The sequence below is a fragment of the Plecotus auritus genome, assembly GCF_963455305.1.
Source record: "Plecotus auritus genome assembly, chromosome: 7".
Classification (NCBI taxonomy): domain Eukaryota; kingdom Metazoa; phylum Chordata; class Mammalia; order Chiroptera; family Vespertilionidae; genus Plecotus; species Plecotus auritus.
Genome location: NC_137774.1, coordinates 142,326,726 through 142,345,381, shown reverse-complemented (window position 1 = coordinate 142,345,381; position 18,656 = coordinate 142,326,726). Strand labels below are relative to the sequence as shown.

At 40.1% G+C, this 18,656-nt stretch overlaps 1 protein-coding gene across 11 annotated transcripts in view; it reads left to right on the top strand.

The window, feature by feature from the left end:
* ERBIN (erbb2 interacting protein) overlaps positions 1-18,656 on the top strand; it is a 108,046-nt gene that overhangs the window by 28,075 nt on the left and 61,315 nt on the right. For 10 of the 11 annotated variants that reach the window (XM_080677623.1, XM_080677622.1, XM_080677625.1 and 7 more), the window contains exons 2-4: positions 3,137-3,184; positions 8,085-8,282; positions 13,473-13,590. In XM_080677623.1, the coding sequence (XP_080533749.1) occupies positions 8,094-8,282; positions 13,473-13,590 (307 nt within the window). In that variant the 5' untranslated portion in view covers positions 3,137-3,184; positions 8,085-8,093. The remainder of the gene's footprint in view (positions 1-3,136; positions 3,185-8,084; positions 8,283-13,472; positions 13,591-18,656) is intronic. The other variant, XM_080677624.1, reaches the window with a different exon arrangement.

Here is an 18,656-nt window from a genome sequence, read left to right as displayed (position 1 = left end):
TCCATTCCTTGAAAGTTTGCAAGTGACGGTACCGAGTGAATGTGACTGGTGCTACGCTCTGGCAGCGGGTGCAAGCAGTGGCTCCAGCACCGGCTGTGGGTGTGAGTGGGGCTGGTGCTGGCAGTGGGTGTGAGGGGCGGCTGCCGTCCTCGATCGCCCCTCGGGAGCAGGAGGGGCGGAGAAGCCCTGAGGGGCGATCGGGGCTGGCACTTGCTGCCAGCGCCGAGCGATCGGGGCTGGCGCTGGGCGCCGGCAGCGGGTGCCAGTGGCGGCTCCAGTGCCAGCAGCAAGAGTGAGCAGGGCCAGTGCCGGGCGGGACTGTGGTGCGTGGGAACAAAGAATTTTCAGTAATCACCAGAGGCTCACTCTAATGCCAGCGACCAGTGCCCCACCTTGGTCTGGTGCCCCTGTTCACCTGCTCCACCATCCCCCTGTGGCCGACGCCTGCCATGTTCCGCGCTCTGCTGCCTGCTGCCGACACCCACCATGTTCCATGCATGCCTCCTGGTGGTCAGCGCACATCTTAGCAACTGGTTGTTCGGTTGTTCCACCATTCGGTCTATTTGCATATTAGCCTTTTATTATATTGGATAGTGGAATGAAAAATGGTTTTCTGTAAAAATAGGCCCTCTTGTTCTACAAATTATGTCATTCCTCCGAAACTGACATGGAGAAGATATCTGAAGATTTTTCTTCTACCTTGAGCAGTTTTCCTTCATGATAAAAAATCTTTGAGTTTTGAGGGTGGGGGAAGGTAGAAGTGAGGGAAGAATCTTGAGTTTTATATCTAACTAGAGGCCTGGTGCACGACATTCGTGCATTGGGGGTGGGGGTTCCTCACCCTGGCTTCTGGCTGACTGGTGCTCCCCCTGTGGTAGTGCACTGACCACCAGGGGGCAGCTCCTGCATTGAGTGTCTGCTCCCTGGTTGTCAGTGCACATCATAGCGACCGGTCATTCTGCCGTTAGGTTGATTTGCATATTAGGGTTTTATTATATATCGGCTAAATCAGAATCTCTTAGAAGGTGTGGTAATATAAAATACTCTGCATGAATTTTATTCACTTAGTTCTACCATTGCACCCCAGGTTTCTGTTTTCCTCCTCATGAGCAGGTTTTTTATTGGTGAGAGATTTTGCTAGGATTGTGTGAATTGTAGCCTAAATTGCTTTATAAAAAAATTTCAATGGGCTCTTCTCTTTCTTTAACTAGATTATTTCCACCTGCCTACAGATCCATTGTTGTGAATCATTCTACCCTCACTACTGCTCTATTTTTCTAATGTCCTCCATAGCCAAACAGCCTAAGTTGTCTATATTTGTTATGTCAAGTTATGCTGTTCTTATTTCTTGAATCCCCTCCAAACAGTTTGGTCTCTACCACTCCACAATAAGTGTCTTGTCAAGATAATAACCTTTGTATTACTATACAGTGGTAATTCTCATTAACATACTAGTAGCTGATAACTTCTTGAAACTATCTTTTTTCTATCCACATTTATGCCCTTGATGCTTTCACCTAATTTTATTGCTTTAAATATCATCTCTAAGCAGATGACTTCCAAATTTATATCCTCAGCTTGGATCTCTTTCCTGCATCTCTGAACACCCATATCCAGCCGTCCACTCAGGATCCCACTAAGACATCTGTCAGGTGTTTTACACTAATGTTTCAAAGCACAAGCCCCTCTCATCTCTCTCCTCTCCAACATGCTCCTTCCATGGTCTTAGTCCATCTCAGTTTTATTGGCAGTTCCATTCTACCAGGCTATCACATATGTGGGAATATGTAGAATGACAAATTTAGTGGCCATCCTTTGCTTGCTACATACAAAGGTATTGTTTGTGGCATGAACTATATGTTGAATTTGTGGAGAAGATTAAACAACTCAGTAGTCCTAAAAACTACTTAGCATAGAGACAAATACCCTGTTACATTAGAGTGATTCTATAAAACTTCAAAATATATTTATTAATATCACTGAATTTTTAAGAAAGATTATTTATGATGTATGTGCTTTTTAATGTGATTGTTTTGGGTTTCAGGTTATCTCACTTTGGAATATGTTGGTTATAGGTATAGAAAATTTAGCAATGAATGGTTTAAGCAAATAGAAATTTTGGTTTCTTTGCAAACTAAGAAATCCAGAATTAGATAGTAGTTAGCATTGCTTCAGCTAATTTTAACAGCAATGCTATTAGAGACTCCACAGCTCGTTTTGTGCTTCTCCACTGTCAGCCTTATTGATTTGGTGTTAATCCTCTTGCTTGCTGACTTCTATGGTTCTAGGATGATTGTTGAATAGTAGACATTACATTCACATCTAGTCTTGGATATGGAAAGCACATTAAAAAAATTTTTTTTTAGAACCAACCATCCTCATTCCACCCCCCAAAGCAGACTTCTGAATATATGACATTGGTTTTAATTGTTATCCATTCATTGCCTTTCCAGCCTTGGAAAGCTTAAAAGTGGGTATTTAGTGGGCTCCAGTACCAGCCTGAGAGAAGAAAAATTCTGGAAAGGAGAAATAGAATCTGATAAGCAATTAATACCTTCTGCCACATAAAACCATCAAAAACTACTAAATTTATATATAATTGGTGATTAGCGTTTATTTGCTTGGAAAAACTTGATCATTTCTCAGTAAGTTTATATAAATGGGATTTTAATGGTAGATTGAGAGATATTTGTTATTTGATATAGAGCAGGGCTCTAGATAGCTTGCAAATGAATTAAGAATAATCCAATGACTGATTGAAAAGTTAGCCGTTTAGCCCTAACTGGTTTGGCTCAGTGGATAGAGCATCGGCCTGCAGACTGCAGGGTCCCGGATTTGATTCCGGTCAAGGGCATCCCCAGTAGGAGGTGTGCAGGAGGCAGCTGATAGATGTTTCTCCCTCATCGATGATTCTAACTCTCTATCCCTCTCCCTTCCTCTCTGTAAAAAGTCAATAAAATATATTTAAAAAAAAAAAGAAAAGTTAGCCATTTATTTGGAAGTTAGCAAGTTTGCATGTGTCAGTTTACACTGGTGAATTTTTGAGAATTTTAATTTACATTTTGAGGTAAATAAGAAATTAGAAAAGATGTTCCTTAGAGTCATAAAGATCTAATTTTTTTGTTTGTTTTCATAGAATGTTGGCTCAATTAAGAAACAGCAGGGAGATAAATTCAGCCAAGTGGTAAGTTGCTTTAATTTTTGTTGTTGTTATAAAGTGTTTTGGGGGAAGAAAAAGGAAGTGTTTTGGCTTATTATTATGGCTTTTTTTCTTGGATCGTTCCTCTTTCTCCATTTGATTAGAAAATTTTTTCATCTACCATGTTAAGTCTGATTTATGAAGTGACTCTTGCTTATCACAACACTAAAATTCTAATTAGTAGTCTCCATGTTGATCACTTCCTGTTCATACCAGGCAAGGCTTTCTCCCTTTGGTTTGTTTTCTTACAATATTGTGTAAGGGAGGATCTCTTTGGGTGTTGTCACTCACTTATTTCCTCCTCTCACCTCAATAATTTAGATTCCCTCATTTTCAATCAGCAGTATTTAGTCTGCTGAATTGGGTCCATTTTTGTATTGGCTCAAGGCCCACTGTATTTAATCTGAAGTCTAAACTGTTCTCTTCATAGCCTCTGTTCACAGAAAGTTTTCATTTGAGATATAAACTCTTTTTGTAGCTTCCTAGAGCTATGCATCTAATTCCTTTTCCGAGTTAATTGTCTCTTCTGACTTCTGCGGTTTCTGAACATCTGTCTGCGACATGATCTGTTCATGATTTGCAATATAGAAAAATCTTGGAAGTTGTTTTACCTTCGTTAACTATTACTTTGAGGGTGCACAAATAGTGGTGGACTGAGACTTGACTTGGGGTGGTGAACACACAATACAGTGTACAGATGATGTGTTGTAGACTTACACACCTGAAACCTGTATAATTTTGTTAACCAGTGTCACTCCAATAAATGCAATAAAAAAAACCCAGTTACTCTGCCTTGTAAATTGCCTTATACCTCAAGTGACGTACACAGATAATATCTAAAACAACTTTTTAAAATCCTATATATCTTATATATATAAAAGCCTAAGTGACTGTTACAACCGGTCGACCCGTGACATGCACTGACCACCAGGGGGCAGACACTCAATGCAGGAGCTGCCCCCTGATGGTCAGGGGGCTACCACAGCCAACCTCCTGTGGCTGGCCAACCTCCCGCAGTCCATCCCCCCTCTGGCTGCGGTCCCTCCCCTCAGCCGGCCAGCCCCGATTGGCCCTGATCGCCAGCTAGGCCAAGGGACCCCACCCATGTACAAATTCGTGCACTGGGCCTCTAGTTTAATAATAACGTTCCATGTCCTTCATTCTCAGAAATTATACTCACAAATCCATTTTGATATCTAGAAAATGGACTTTTAGGCTATATTTTTCAAGTTCTTGGCTACTATCGTATTATGTAAATATAGAGTCCCGGTGCATGAAAATTCATGCACTGGAGGGGGTTGTCCCTCAGCCCAGCCTGCCCCCTCTCACAGTCTGGGAGCCCTCAGGTGTGGGAGGCAACCCGGTGATCAAGGGAAGGTGACTCCCCATCACACCTCTGCTGCTGGCACTGCCAGCAGCACAAGTCTCAGTCGGCCCTGGTTACCTAAGCCTCGGGCGGCCCTGGGTGGCTGGGCAGCTGCCATCCGAGGCTTGCCTGCACCTCCGGCCGGCCCTGGGCCGCTGGGGAGCTGAGGGGACTGGGGGACGCCGGAGGCAGGCGTGTGGGGCAGGCCCGGTCTTGCCTCATGCCTGCCATCCCGGCAGGGCTAAGGGGACTGGGTGGCACCCTCTTTGAGGGCGTGGCAGTCAATTAGCATATTCCCTCCTTATTGGCTGTGGGCGCCGCCATCTTTGAGGGCAGGGCAGTCAATTAGTATATTCCCTCCTTATTGGCTGTGGGCACTGCCATCTTTGAGGGCAGGACAGTCAATTAGCATATTCCCTCCTTATTGGGTGTGGGCGCTTCCATCTTTGCAACGGTGTGAGGGTCAATTAGCATATTCCCTCTTTATTAGATAGGATAAGCAAAGTAGTTATAATATGACAAACCAGAATAATAGAGACATCTCACCATAGTGGTTCCATTGAACTTCAGTTATAGAAATGTTTTGTATCTTCTCTTACTCAGTATAATAGCCATAGCCACATGTGGCTACTGAGCATTTAAAATGTGCTTAGTGCAAACAAGAAACTAAATTGTATTTGGTTTAACTTGAATTTTAAGATTAAAATGCAACATGGTCTAGTGGTTACCATATTGGGCAGAGATGAGATGCTTTTCCATTGTTTTTACGCCCTGGTTCATTATCAGTTAGTCTTAGCATCTCTTGAATAAAACATTTTGTCTTTATTTTTTGGAATCTTTTTTATCTTATAAACACATAAGTACAAACTAAATTCCCCTTTTGCAATTAAATTTTTACTAGATCAGTAAAATTGCTTAGCCCTAACTGGTTTGGCTCAATGGATAGAGCGTCAGCCTGTGGACTGAAGGGTCCCAAGTTCGATTCCAGTCAAGGGCGTGTACCTTGGTTGCAGGCACATCCCCAGTAGGGGGTGTGCAGGAGGCAGCTGATCGATGTTTCTCTCTCATCGATATTTCTAACTCTCTATCCCTCTCCCTTTCTCTCTGTAAAAAAATCAGTAAAATATATTAAAAAATAATAAAATTGCTTATTCTTATCAGTAACCCTCTTCATATAAACACTTGAAAATTGATGCACTGGAGGGAGGGTCCCTAAGCCTGGCCTGCCGCCTCTCACAGTTCAGGAGTTCTCAGGGGTGGGAGGTGACCCAGCGATCAGGGGAAGGCGACATCCCATCACACCTCTGCTGCTGCCACTGCTGGCAGTGCAAACCTCGGCCTGCCCTGGTTATCTAAGCCTCAGGCTGGCCCTGGGCAGCTGGGGGGTTGAGGGGACTGGGCGCCGCCATCTTTGAGGGTGTGGAGTCAATTAGCATATTCCCTCCTTATTGGCTGTGGGCACCACCATCTTTGCAATGGCGTGAGGGTCAATTAGCATATTCCCTATTTATTAGATAGGATAGATTGTTAATAGCATTCAGTAAACTTTACTGAATATTTGTTGACAAGATTTTTATTACTCTTTATTTAGTATAAGTGACATTAATTTCAGGTGTAGAATGTAATGATTTGATATTTTATATATATTGCAAAATGATCACCACAATAAAGTTAACATCCATCACCACACATAGTTACAAATACTTTTTCCTGCGGTGAGAACTTTTTTTTTTTTAAATATACTTCATTGATATTTTTACAGAGAGGAAGGGAGTGGGATAGAGAGTTAGAAACATAGATGAGAGAGAAACATCGATCAGCTGCCTCCTGCACACCCCCTACTGGGGATGTGCTCACAACCAAGGTACATGCTCTTGACTGGAATCGAACCTGGAACCCTTGAGTCCACAGGCCGATGCTCTATCTACTGAGCCAAACCGGCTAGGGCTGCGGTGAGAACTTTTAAGATCTATTCTCTTAGCAACTTTAAAATATGTAGTACAGTATTATTAATTATAGTCACGATCCCCATGAGACAAAGATTTTATAGAAACATTTGATGTTTGATATCATAGTGTAAGGGAAGAAAAAATTTTCCTTAATCATCTCTGGGTCCCTGGCTGCATCTGAAAATTAAACTAACAAAGACAGATTCACAGGAGAAAAGCATACACATTTATTTAATACTGGAGGCCAAATGCACAAAATTGTTATAAGGGGCTCGGCCCTCGGAGCCCCGGCTTTGTCCTGAAGGTAGTCCAGATGGTCGTTCTGCTGTTTGTCCATCCAGTCTAATTAGCTTATATTCCGTTTTATTATTATAGACTAGAGGCCCGGTGCACGAAATTCGTGCACTGGGGAGGAGGGGGGTGTCGCTCAGCCCAGCCTGCACCCTCTCCAATCTGGGACATCCCTTTCACAATCCAGGACTGCTGGCTCCCAACCACTCGCCTGCCTGCCTGGCTGATTGCCCCTAACCGCTTCTGCATGCCAGCCTGATCACCCCCTAATCACTCCCCTGTCAGTCAGATCAACGCTTAACTGCTTTCCTGCCAGTCCAATTGCCCCTAGTTGCCCTCCCCTGCCAGCCTGGTCACCCCTAACTCCCCTCCCCTGCAGGCCTGGTCACCCCTAACTGTCCTCCCCTGCAGGCCTGGTCGCCCCCAACTGCCCTCCCCTGCCAGCCTAGTCCCCCCCAACTGCCCTCCCCTGCAGGCCTGGTTCCCCCCCAACTGCCCTCCCCTGCAGGCCTGGTCCCCCCCAACTGCCCTCCTCTGCCAGCCTGGTCCCCCTCAACTGTCCTCCCCTGCTGGCCTGATCAACCCCAACTGCCCTCCCTTGCAGGCCTGGTCCCTCCCAACTGCCCTCCCCTACTGGCCTGATTGCCCACAACTGCCCTCCCCTGCTGGCCATCATGTGGTAGCCATCTTGTGTTCACATGGGGGCAGCCATCTTTGACCACATGGGGATGGCCATCTTGTGTGTTGGAGTGATGGTCAATTTGCATATTACCTCTTTATTATATAGGATAAGTTTTAAATGACATGTGAGCCTTCATATAGAAACAAAGACCCAAAGAAACTGTTAAAACCGAGTTTTATTGTTTATTTTTTTAAGAGAGAGAGAGAAATGGGGAGTGGAGAGAGAGAGAGATAGACAGACAGACATGGGTTTGTTGTTCCACTTATTCATGCATTCATTGGTTACCTCTTGTATGTGCCCTGACTGGACATTGAACCCGAAAATATTGGGATGACGCTCTAACCAACTGAGCTACGTGGCCAGGGCCAGAAGTGCTTGAATTTAATTTGAAATGTAATATATATAAATTGTATAGTACCGCAATGTTAAATGCATTTCATTGAATGTAGGTGAGGAGGTATTTATCTGTGATATATAAATTGTGACAAATGCATAATTTGTTTTGAAAAATTGTTTTAATATGTATGTTTTTTTCCTTTTATTTATTTTGTTAATATGTATGTTTTAACTAAATTTATTGTTATTCCAATATTGCAGTATCTAAAAATGACTACAAAACGAAGTTTGTTTGTGCGGTTGGTACCGTGCCGATGCCTACGAGGGGAAGAGGAGACTGTCACTACTCTTGATTATTCTCACTGCAGTTTGGAACAGGTTCCCAAAGAGATTTTTACTTTTGAAAAAACTTTGGAGGAGCTCTATTTAGATGCTAATCAGATTGAAGAGCTTCCAAAGGTATGTTAATACTGTCTTTAAAGGATTGCCTTGTGATTTTTATACCTAGAAATATGATATTCACAATGTTGCCATAATGCTGCAGATGTATAAGGTATCCACTAAAAATATATGCACACAGTAATTATGAAGGCATTGTTTATTAAAGTACATTTCATTTTCAAAATTGAGCTCTCAGCTATGGGAAGTGTGTATACTTTTCTTGGGACACCCTGTATTTGTGTGCACTGTTTGCATTTTTTTTTGGTTTAATTTTATCTTAGGGTATGCCGCATTATATATATATTCCTCAGTCAAGGACATACTTAGAGGAAGGGAGAGATAGGTAGGTGGGTGGGTGGGTGGACGGACAGACAGACGGACGGACAGACAGATGTATGCATGTATGCATGTATGTATGTGAGAGAGAAACATTGATCACTTGCCTTCCATATGCTCCCCAACTAGGGATCAAACCTGCAACCTAGATATGGGCCCTGACCAGGAATGGAACCAGCAACCTTTTGATGCACCGGATGACACTCAACCAACTGAGCCACTCCAGCCAGGCCCAACCATTTTTAAAATAGAATTTTTAATCTCTGTCTCATCATGTTAACTGCTTGAGTAGTTGTGTAAATAACTTAACATTTTGTATTTAATTCCAGTTTTGTTATATCCACTAAGGTAGATAATAAGACTATACAATTTCTGCAGCCAATAGATTTAACTAGACAAAGAATTGAAATTAATTTTCTTTTTCTGGTTTTATGAAACATTGATCCTACATTATTATCATTGGGGATAAATTGGCGTTTTTTGTTTGTTACATTTTAATTTAGTTGTTCAACAGCTTCTTAGAGATAGCATTCTGTTTACCTCATTTCAGTTTTTTTGGAAAGGTTTTGGAGGACTTAATATTTCTAAAATGTAGAAACAACTAGAAGGAGAAAGTTGGATTGTTGCCATGAAACATCTCATCTTATCTACTCGATTAAAACTTTTTGTGACTACTTTTTCCCTTAAATCTTTTTTTTAAATTTAATAAATTTTTATTGTTCAGATTATTACATTTGTTCCTCTTTTTCCCCCCATAGCTCCCCTCCACCCAGTTCCCACCCCACCCTCTGCCCTGACCTCCCCCCCACTTTCCTCATCCATAGGTGTACGATTTTTATCCAGTCTCTTCCCGCATCCCCCACACCTCCTTCCCCCCGATAATTGTCAGTCCACTCCCTTTCTATGCCCCTGATTCTATTACGTTCACCAGTTTATTCTGTTGATCAGATTTTTTATTCACTTGATTTTTAGATTCACTTGTTGATAGATACATATTTGTTGTTCATAATTTTTATCTTTACCTTTTTCTTCTTCTTCCTCTTCTTAAAGAATACCATTCAGCATTTCATATAATAGTGGTTTAGCGGTGGTGAACTCCTTTAGCTTTTTCTTATCTGTGAAGCTCTTTATCTGCCCTTCAATTCTGAATGATAACTTTGCTGGGTAGAGTAATCTTGGTTGTAGGTTCTTACTATTCATCACTTTGAATATTTCTTGCCACTCCCATCTGGCCTGCATAGTTTCTGTTGAGAAATCAGCTGAGAGTCGTATGGGTGCTCCCTTGTAGGTAATTAACTGTTTTTCTCTTGCTGCTTTTAATATTCTCTCTTTGTCTTTTGCTCTTGGCATTTTAATTATGATGTGTCTTGGTGTAGTCCTCTTTGGATTCCTTTTGTTTGGGGTTCTGTGCACTTCCTGGACTTGTAAGTCTATTTCTTTCACCAGGTGGGGGAAGTTTTCAGTCATTATTTCTTCAAATAGGTTTTCAGTATCTTGCTCTCTTTCTTCTTCTGGCACCCCCATAATTCGAATGTTGGTATGCTTGAGGTTGTCCCAGAGGCTCCTTACACTAGCTTCATATTTTTGGATTATTTTTTCTTTTTGCTTCTCCAGTTGGGTGTTTTTTGCTTCTTTGTATTTCAAATCTTTGACTTGATTCTTGTGGTCCTCTTGTCTGCTGTTAGGTCTCTGTATAATATTTTTTATTTCAGGCAGTGTATGTTTAATTTCTAGTTGGTCTTTTTTCATATCCTCGAGGGTCTCGCTAAATTTATCGGCCTTTTCTAGGAAATTCTTGAAAAACCTTTGAACTCTATATCCAGTCATTTGCTTTCCTCCATTTCTTTCATTTGTGATCTGTTTCTTTGTCTCCGCATATTCACTGCTTCCCTGAGTTGGTAGAGTAACTTTGTGTGCTAGGTGTCCTATAGGGCCCAGGGGCTCAGCCTCCCCAGTTACCTGAGGTGGACACTCTTGGTGCACCCCTTTGTGGACTGTGTGCACAGCCTTGTTGTAGTTAAGTCTTGATTGTTGTTGGTATTACTGGGAGGAATTGACCTCCAGGCCAATTGGCTGTGAGGATCCACTTTGTCTAAGCTGGGAGAACTTCTGTGCTGGAGACACCCTTATGAGACAAGACTTGCAAAATTACAAAAGCCTCTGTGCTCAGCTTGGATGGGGAGGAGTCTCAGGGCGGAGTCTCAGGGCGGAGCAGACAGCCTTGGCTTCCCGTCAGCCCTGCCCTATGAGGCCTCTGGGTCTCAGTGTCCCTCAGTAATCGCTGCAAGCACCTCTGAGAGAAAGCCGCTCTCGAGTTTCGCCCGCTGCCAGACAGTCCAGTTTCTCCCAGAATGTGTCTGGGTTCCCAGAGTTTCGCCTGGAACTGGAGTTCAGCACAGTCAGGAGCTTCCGTCTCCCTCCCGCTTGAGAAAGCCAGCTGTGCACTCAGCAGTCAGTCCTCTCCGCGCACATGCCTCTGGACCTCTGCCTTTCTCAGCTCCCCTGAGTCTCAGTGTGCTTTTCTCTTTTCCTGATAGTCCAGATTCCCCCCTTATGAGTCTGGGTCCCCAGGGTCTCGCCCAGAACTGGAGTTCAGCGCAGTCGGGAGCTTCTGTCTCCCTCCCACTTGAGAAAGCCAGCCACGCACTCAGCCGCCAGTCCTCTCTGCACATGCGTCTCCATACCTCAGCCTTTTGCAGCTCCTCTGAGTCTCCGTGTGCTTTTCTCTTTCCTTCTAGTTGTAGAATTTCCACTCAGCCAGCTTTCCTGTGGTTCTGGATGATGTCCGTTTTGTCTTTTAGTTGTAGTTTTGAAATTGCTGTGCGAGCCAACAGTTTAGGTGTTTACCTGTGCTGCCATCTTGGTTTCTCCCTTCCCTTAAATCTTAATCCCTCTTTATTCTCTACTCAATTTCTTCTTTTTTAAATGGAAAAGCTGCAATAGCTTTAATTTAATTGTTAGAACCATTTGCCACCCAAACAACAGTACTTTTCTAACTGTGGGTAGACACATGAATGGCTTAAAAGTCAATTTAATGCGTGTGCATTTCCAAATAAGCTACGATTTTTACTGGCAAATTTAGAAAATAAAAACATAGCACACCCAGTTAAACAATTTGCAGATAAATAATAAATAACTTTTCAGTTAAGTTTGTCTTATGCAATATATACAAAATACTTTTACTAAAAAGTTATTGTTTACTTGAGACCTAATTTAATCAGGCATTCTGTATTTTATCAGCAATGCTAACTTTGATGGAATAGAAAATAGAGTGTGTTGTATGTATCCTTTGTTACATGAAAAATTTTTTATTTATGTGTCTGTGTGTATACCTACTGGATGGCAGTTTTGAAAAAAGCTTGCATTTCAGTGGCCATTAGTAAAACAGAACATTTTAAAATCCAGTGCCATTCTAGGTTGTCTTATAAAGAAATCCATATATAGCTATGGATAAAATATTAAAGGTTGTGAGTTGCCCAGCTGGTGTTGCTCAGTAGTTGAGCGTCAACCCATGAATCAAGTGGTTTGGTTCCAGTCAGGGAACATGGCAGGGTTGCCGGCTCGATTCCCAGTGTGGGGTGTGCATGAGTTAGCTGATCGATTATTCTCTCTCATCATTGATGTTTCTCTCCCTCTCCCTTCCTCTCTGAAATGAAGAAAACATTTTTTTAAAAAAGGTTGTGGGTTGCATGTTTATGAATTATTTCCCTATGTTGTGATCAAGTGCTGTGTAATGTACTTTTTCCATGTTGTTCTTCAGCAAATAATTTATCTTTCTTAGCTAGTTCTCCTAGAGAATGTGGAAGACTTAAGATTAGTTTCTTTCTCTAATCACCACCAGTGGAATATCAATCTAGGGATTGTTGAAAAGAGAGAGGCTTGTTATGATAGTGCAAATAACTGAATCGCTTATACCTACCATTTTTCATTTTTGGAAGAATGCCCTTCTTAAATAGGGCTTATTCATGACAACAGTTTTTTGGTTTTGTTTTTCTAAAAGACTTCACTTCGTTATAATAGTTTTAGAGTCACAACAATATTAACAGGAAGGTATAGAGATTTCCCATATACCTACTCTGTCCTCACACATGCCTCCACCATTAACAACATCTCCCACCAAAATGGTACATTTGTTTAATCGAGGAGTCTACGTTGAAAAATCATAATCACCTAATGTCCAGAGTTTACATTAGGTTTCACTCTTGATGTTATATACGTTTTGTGGGTTTGGACAAATGTATAATGAATGACATGTATCCATTATTATGGTGTCATACAGAGTATTTGCACTGCCTTAAAAATCTGAGCACAATACAGGTGTTTTTTTGTTTTTGTTTTTTTTTTGTATGGAATTTAGAAGTGACCCACTTACCTATTGCTTTCGGTAAATATATTTGTAGGTCACATTTAATTGTGAGTTTAGCATAACAATATATTTGCTCTCCTACTTATTTTGTCCTCCCATACCAGAATTCTATATTTTGAATAAATTTTAAGTCGATTGTACTTATTTAAATTTTATTTATGTAAACTTTCATTTTGAAACAAGGGTGCTTGAAATACAAGCTCCAAAATTTACAATATTTTATAGCCATTTATTTTTTACTACCTCAATAGAAAATACAACCATATACTTATTCTCATTTAGTGCATTTTGCTCAAGGTAGAAGTGTGAGGATGTAAATCATTTTGAGTAGGTTGATTGTGTTCAGATTCATAAGAGCATAAAACAATAAGATATCTTTCTTGGTATTTGTATAGGTATAACTGATTCACTTTTAATAATACTGTTTATTTGTATAAAGGTTAATAAATGTAAAATTAAGGAAACTTAAGAAATGATCAAAGTCCTTTCTTCCCTTGTTTTAATAGCAACTTTTTAACTGTCAATCTCTACACAAACTGAGTTTGCCAGACAATGATTTAACAACATTACCAGCATCTATTGCAAATCTCATTAATCTCAGGGAACTGGATGTCAGCAAGAATGGTAAGATTCCCTGCCCCCCCCCCCCAAGTTTTTGTACTTGGGAGCATGTTATATTATTAAGATTTCTATTGTGTTTTAACAAATAAAAATACAAAATTAAAAAGTCATTATAATGTATTATTGTTTTGGTTTTCATATATATAAAATTTATATAAGTGACCTATGAGAACTTAAAGCAAGGTGGAGAATAAGTATAAAAAAAATTAGCCTGGCCAGCGTGGCTCAGTGGTTGAACATTGACCTATGAACCAGGAGGCTCACGCCCTGGTTGTGGGCTCAATCCCCAGTGGCAGGTGTGCAGGAGGCAGCTGATCAGTGATTCTTTTCATCATTGATGTTTCTCTTACTCTCCCTTCCTCTCTGAAATCAATAAAATACATTTTTTTTAAAAAAGTATAAGAAAATTAAAATGTCCTTTTAATTTAAATGCTGGGATACATGTATGTACATTTCCATATATCCTTAAATTTATATATTTATTTATATTCATTGCCCTGTTGTTTGTAATGATGAGAAACTAGTAACAACTGTGTCTGATGTTGATTACACAGTTTCATATATCCATAAGAATGGATGTAATGTAGCTCCATCATTACTGACATGGAAGATTTAGTATAAAGGAAAAAAATTGTGCAACATTATATATGAATTGAACCTGAACAAATTATTTAATTTATTGAGAGACCACTCTGTACCAAATACTTTATTAGAAGCTGGAAATGCAATTAATGATGAGATGTAAAAAAGACATGGTCACTGTTCTCCTGGGATGTACAGTCTTCTTTAGTATAGTATACATTGAAGAGGGTGGAAGATCTATTCCAAAATGTTAAGTGCTTATCTTGGAGTGAGAGAATAGTAGACACTTGAAAATTTTAGAATGAGCATGTATTTATTTTATAATTTATGAAAAAAGGAAAAGTAACAAGGATAAATTCTAAATGCTCTACCCAAAGATAGAAGACTTCAGTGAACTCTTAATACTCAGTCATCCTATATCAGTGGTTGGCAAACTGCGGCTCATGAACCGCGGTTTGCCGCTCTGTTGACTAATAGAGTTTGCCGACCACTGACCTAGACTCTCAATTCCAATAATTACAGGCTGTTGTTGTTCCTTGTGATTAAGCCCCTACCAGTGGTCGGCAAACTCATTAGTCAACAGAGCGGCAAACCGCAGCTCGCGAGCTGCAGTTTGCCGACCACTGTCCCATATAATAAAAGGCTAATATGCAAATCAACCGAATGGCAGAACGACGGGTCGCTATGATGAGCACTGACCACCAGGGGGCAGACGCTCAATGCAGGAGCTGCCCCTGGTAGTCAGTGCGTTCCTACAGGGGGAGCACAGCTCAGCCAGAAGCCGGGCTCACGGCTGGCTAGCACAGTGGCAGTGGCAGGAGCCTCTCCTGCCTCTGCAGCAGTGCTAAGGGACCCCTCGGAGGATGTCCGACTGCCAGACATCTCCTGAGGGATCCCGGACTGCGAGAGGGCACAGGCCAGGCTGAGGGACTCCCCCTCACCCTCCAGTGCACGAATGTCATGCACCAGGCCTCTAGTAATTAATTCTTTATAACAACTGGAGAAAATCTTGACAGATAAGCCTCAAAAAGTTAGTGCAGTAGTGCCAGAAGATACCTAGCAATCATATTCTATAGCCCTTTGTCTTGATGATTTGAGCACCCAACAGTTATTCTATATGTCAGTTTTCCTAAATTTCAGGTCTTATTATGAAAACCACTTTAGGAGAGATCAAAAGTCTTCCTGTTTTCAGAATTAACAGTTAATTTTAGCAAATGAATTAATCGTTATGTCTACCCATCTCTATTAAAAAGCAAAAGTTACTTTAAAATAAATATATAAATTTATTGCATGTCTTCATTTACTAAATCCTAATTATCTTAATTGTTTAATATCAAATGATGAAGTTGGTTATTTCATAGGAAAATGATTAAATTAACACTTCCTCTATAAGGATTTAGAAAGTATTTATATTCATTGTCGGTTTAGGTTCAGGTTACAGTGATTAGTGCCCTATTGCATTTCAGTTGAGTAATATTTCTTTGTGTGCATGCGTGTATGTGCATGTACAGATGTGTGCACACACATGCATTCATCTATTGATGAACACCTAGGTTGCTTCCATATCTTGGCTATTGTAAGTAATGCTGCAGTGAACATAGAGGTGCATATATCTTTTCAAATTAGTGTTTTATTTTCTACAGATAAGCATCTAGAAGTGGAAGTGCTGGATCCTCCTTTGTCTATTGTTATAGCCTTTGTTTTCAAGTCTGTTTGTCTGATTTAATATTGCTATACAACTTCTTTTTCTGTTGTTCTTTCTTTTTTTGTTGTTGTTTCCATTTTCATGACCTATCTTTTTCCATCCCTGTACTTTCAGTCTTTATGTGTCTTTCAATCTGGAGTATGTAGGCAGCATGTGTTAAGAGCCTTGATTTTTTTTCATCCATTCAGTCATCCCACGTTTTTTCAATGGAGCACTTGGTCAATTTACACTTAAAGTAATTATTTTAACCTTTTTAAAATGAGTCATTTAACTTTTCAATTAATTTTTTTCTATTATAGTGTTTTAAATTTAAAATTTTAATATAATTATTTGATTTAATTCATTCATGATATACTTTTTCTCTAAAGATTTGTTTAGCAATAAAAAAGAATGAAATCTTGCCATTTGCAACAGTATGGATGGACCTAAAAGTTATTATGCTAAGTGAAATAAGTCAGACACAGAAAAATACCATATAACCTCACTTATATGTGGAATCTAAAAAAACAAACAAATGCATAAACAAAACAGAAACGGACCCATAGATATAGAGAAAAGCTTATGGTTGCCAAGTGGGAGGGGCTGATGGGATGGGAATAAAAAAAAAAAAAGAGTGCTGAGAGGAGCCTGATTAAAATTTGGTCAAGGAGAGAGTTTTTTATCGCCTGTTTTCTGGGTTAGAGTGGCACTATCGATGATTCAGGAGAGATAAGAAGGAAAAATATAAAATAAAAATAAAGTTAGTTATTTGTATTGAAATTACTATTATTCCCTGTACAACAGAATTAGGAGGCAGGTTCCTAGGACAGTCCTAAAAGCCAAAGGGAGCTTTGTAGTATACAATGAAAGGAAGCTATTATGGTTTCATTTTTCTTTTCATCCAGACAACGTTTACTGAATAATTCTGTGTCTCTACTCCATGTATTTAAATGAATGATTATCAATTAGCATTCATGTACATAAATTAATAGAAAGTCCCTACCTGGCTTGAAAGAAAATGAGTCTACTTGTGGAGCCCTGTAATAATCACTAGCTCTATAGCATGGTAAATAGATAAGTGAAACAGGGAATTAGAATAATACATAACACTGAAGTGGTGAACACACAATACAATATGCAGATGATGTATTATAGAATTGTACCCCTGAAACTTATATCATTTTATTAACCAATGTCACCCCAATGAATTCAATTAAAGTATTTTAAAAATTAAAAATGAATAATTAATTAAAGAGAAGAAATTTAAACTTAAAAAGAAAAGAATAATATACAACAGGAAGTAGTAGCATAAAACATTCTAGAACTAACAATGTCAAGAAAGGTCTAGAAGCATAGGAGGGATTATTGAATTAGAATGTCATTCTGGTACTATGTTTTCCCGGCTTCTAGAACACTGGCACATAGTAGGTGGTCAAGAAATAATTGCTAATGAAAAAATGGTAAACATAGGGAGGGCTCTATGCAGAATTAGTGAGGGATAGAATAGTTTAGCCCAATGTAAATAATAAACCACCACATAACAAATGCTGCTGTATTCCAAGTATTATCATAGTAAAAAAAAGAAAAAAGAAAAAGAGAGAAAAGTTAGTAAATGAAAGTATTATTCATCAGATTTTGAAAATATTTAAATTTTTAGCATTCAGATGACCACTGATTTAGAGATGGATGAGTGTTTCACATGTTCTGAGTGAGAAAATTTAATTACCCCTAAATTTTTCTGTATTATAACATTTAATCATGTTAAATCTTGAATAAGATGTTGCAATCTTATATCTAAGCTCTTGTGTTTTCTCATTTTAGGTGTTCATATCAGTTCAATCTAATAATATTCTAGTATATCTCAATATGCTGGGTACTGTTTTCATATTCATTAGCTGTATGCCCTGCTTGGAAGAAGGCAGGAAACATTGTGGCATACTTGATCTGTGTCTCAACAAGCTGTATTTATTTAAAAGCAATCGCTTTAAGATCTTTGCTTTTATATTTTCTTAGGTTCTATCTTTTGCATAGTCCAGTATTTTTCAATTGGCCAGGTAGTATGTTTCAGTGATTAAAACACTTTTCTAGGAATAAGACTTGGACTCTAATCATTGCTTCTCTGTTTATTGTTTCCATTATATTGGGGAAGTAATGTAATTCCCAGTCTATATATTATACTAGAGGCCTGATGCACAAAATTCATGCACGGAGTGGGGGTGTCCTTCAGCCCAACCTGCACCCTCTCCAATCTGGGACTGCTGGCTCCTAACCACTCACCTGCTTGCCTGCCTGATTGCCCCTAACCATTCTGCCTGGCTGCCTGCCTGATCGCCCCCTAACCACACCCCCTAACCACTCCCCTGCCAGCCTGGTTGACACCTAACTTGCCGAAACCGATCATTGTCCCACTAATAGATGTGGAAAGGGAATCAGGAAGGCTGGTCAACCTTAAATGCTCTGAAAGGTTGGAGCTAATCACTTATTGTTTAGTTGAGATATTGGTAGTTGAAGCAGCCTCCACCTGTTACTCTTATGTAAATTCTTGCTGATTGGCTACTATTGGAATTTCCTGCCTAAAGGATATGAGTGTATCCCATAACCTCAATAAATGGGATTGCAAGGCCAGAGCAAGGAGTAGTCCTCCCACTAGAGGTAGGCTCCCGCCTTGCCCCCCATTTTCCCAAATTAATACTTTTCCAAGTCTCTTTTCATTTGTGTGCGGCCTTCTCCAGAACCCAAACCCTGAACCGGAACCCTGAACCACGTGGGACGTGAAAGGGGTTCCCACACTAACTGCTCCCCT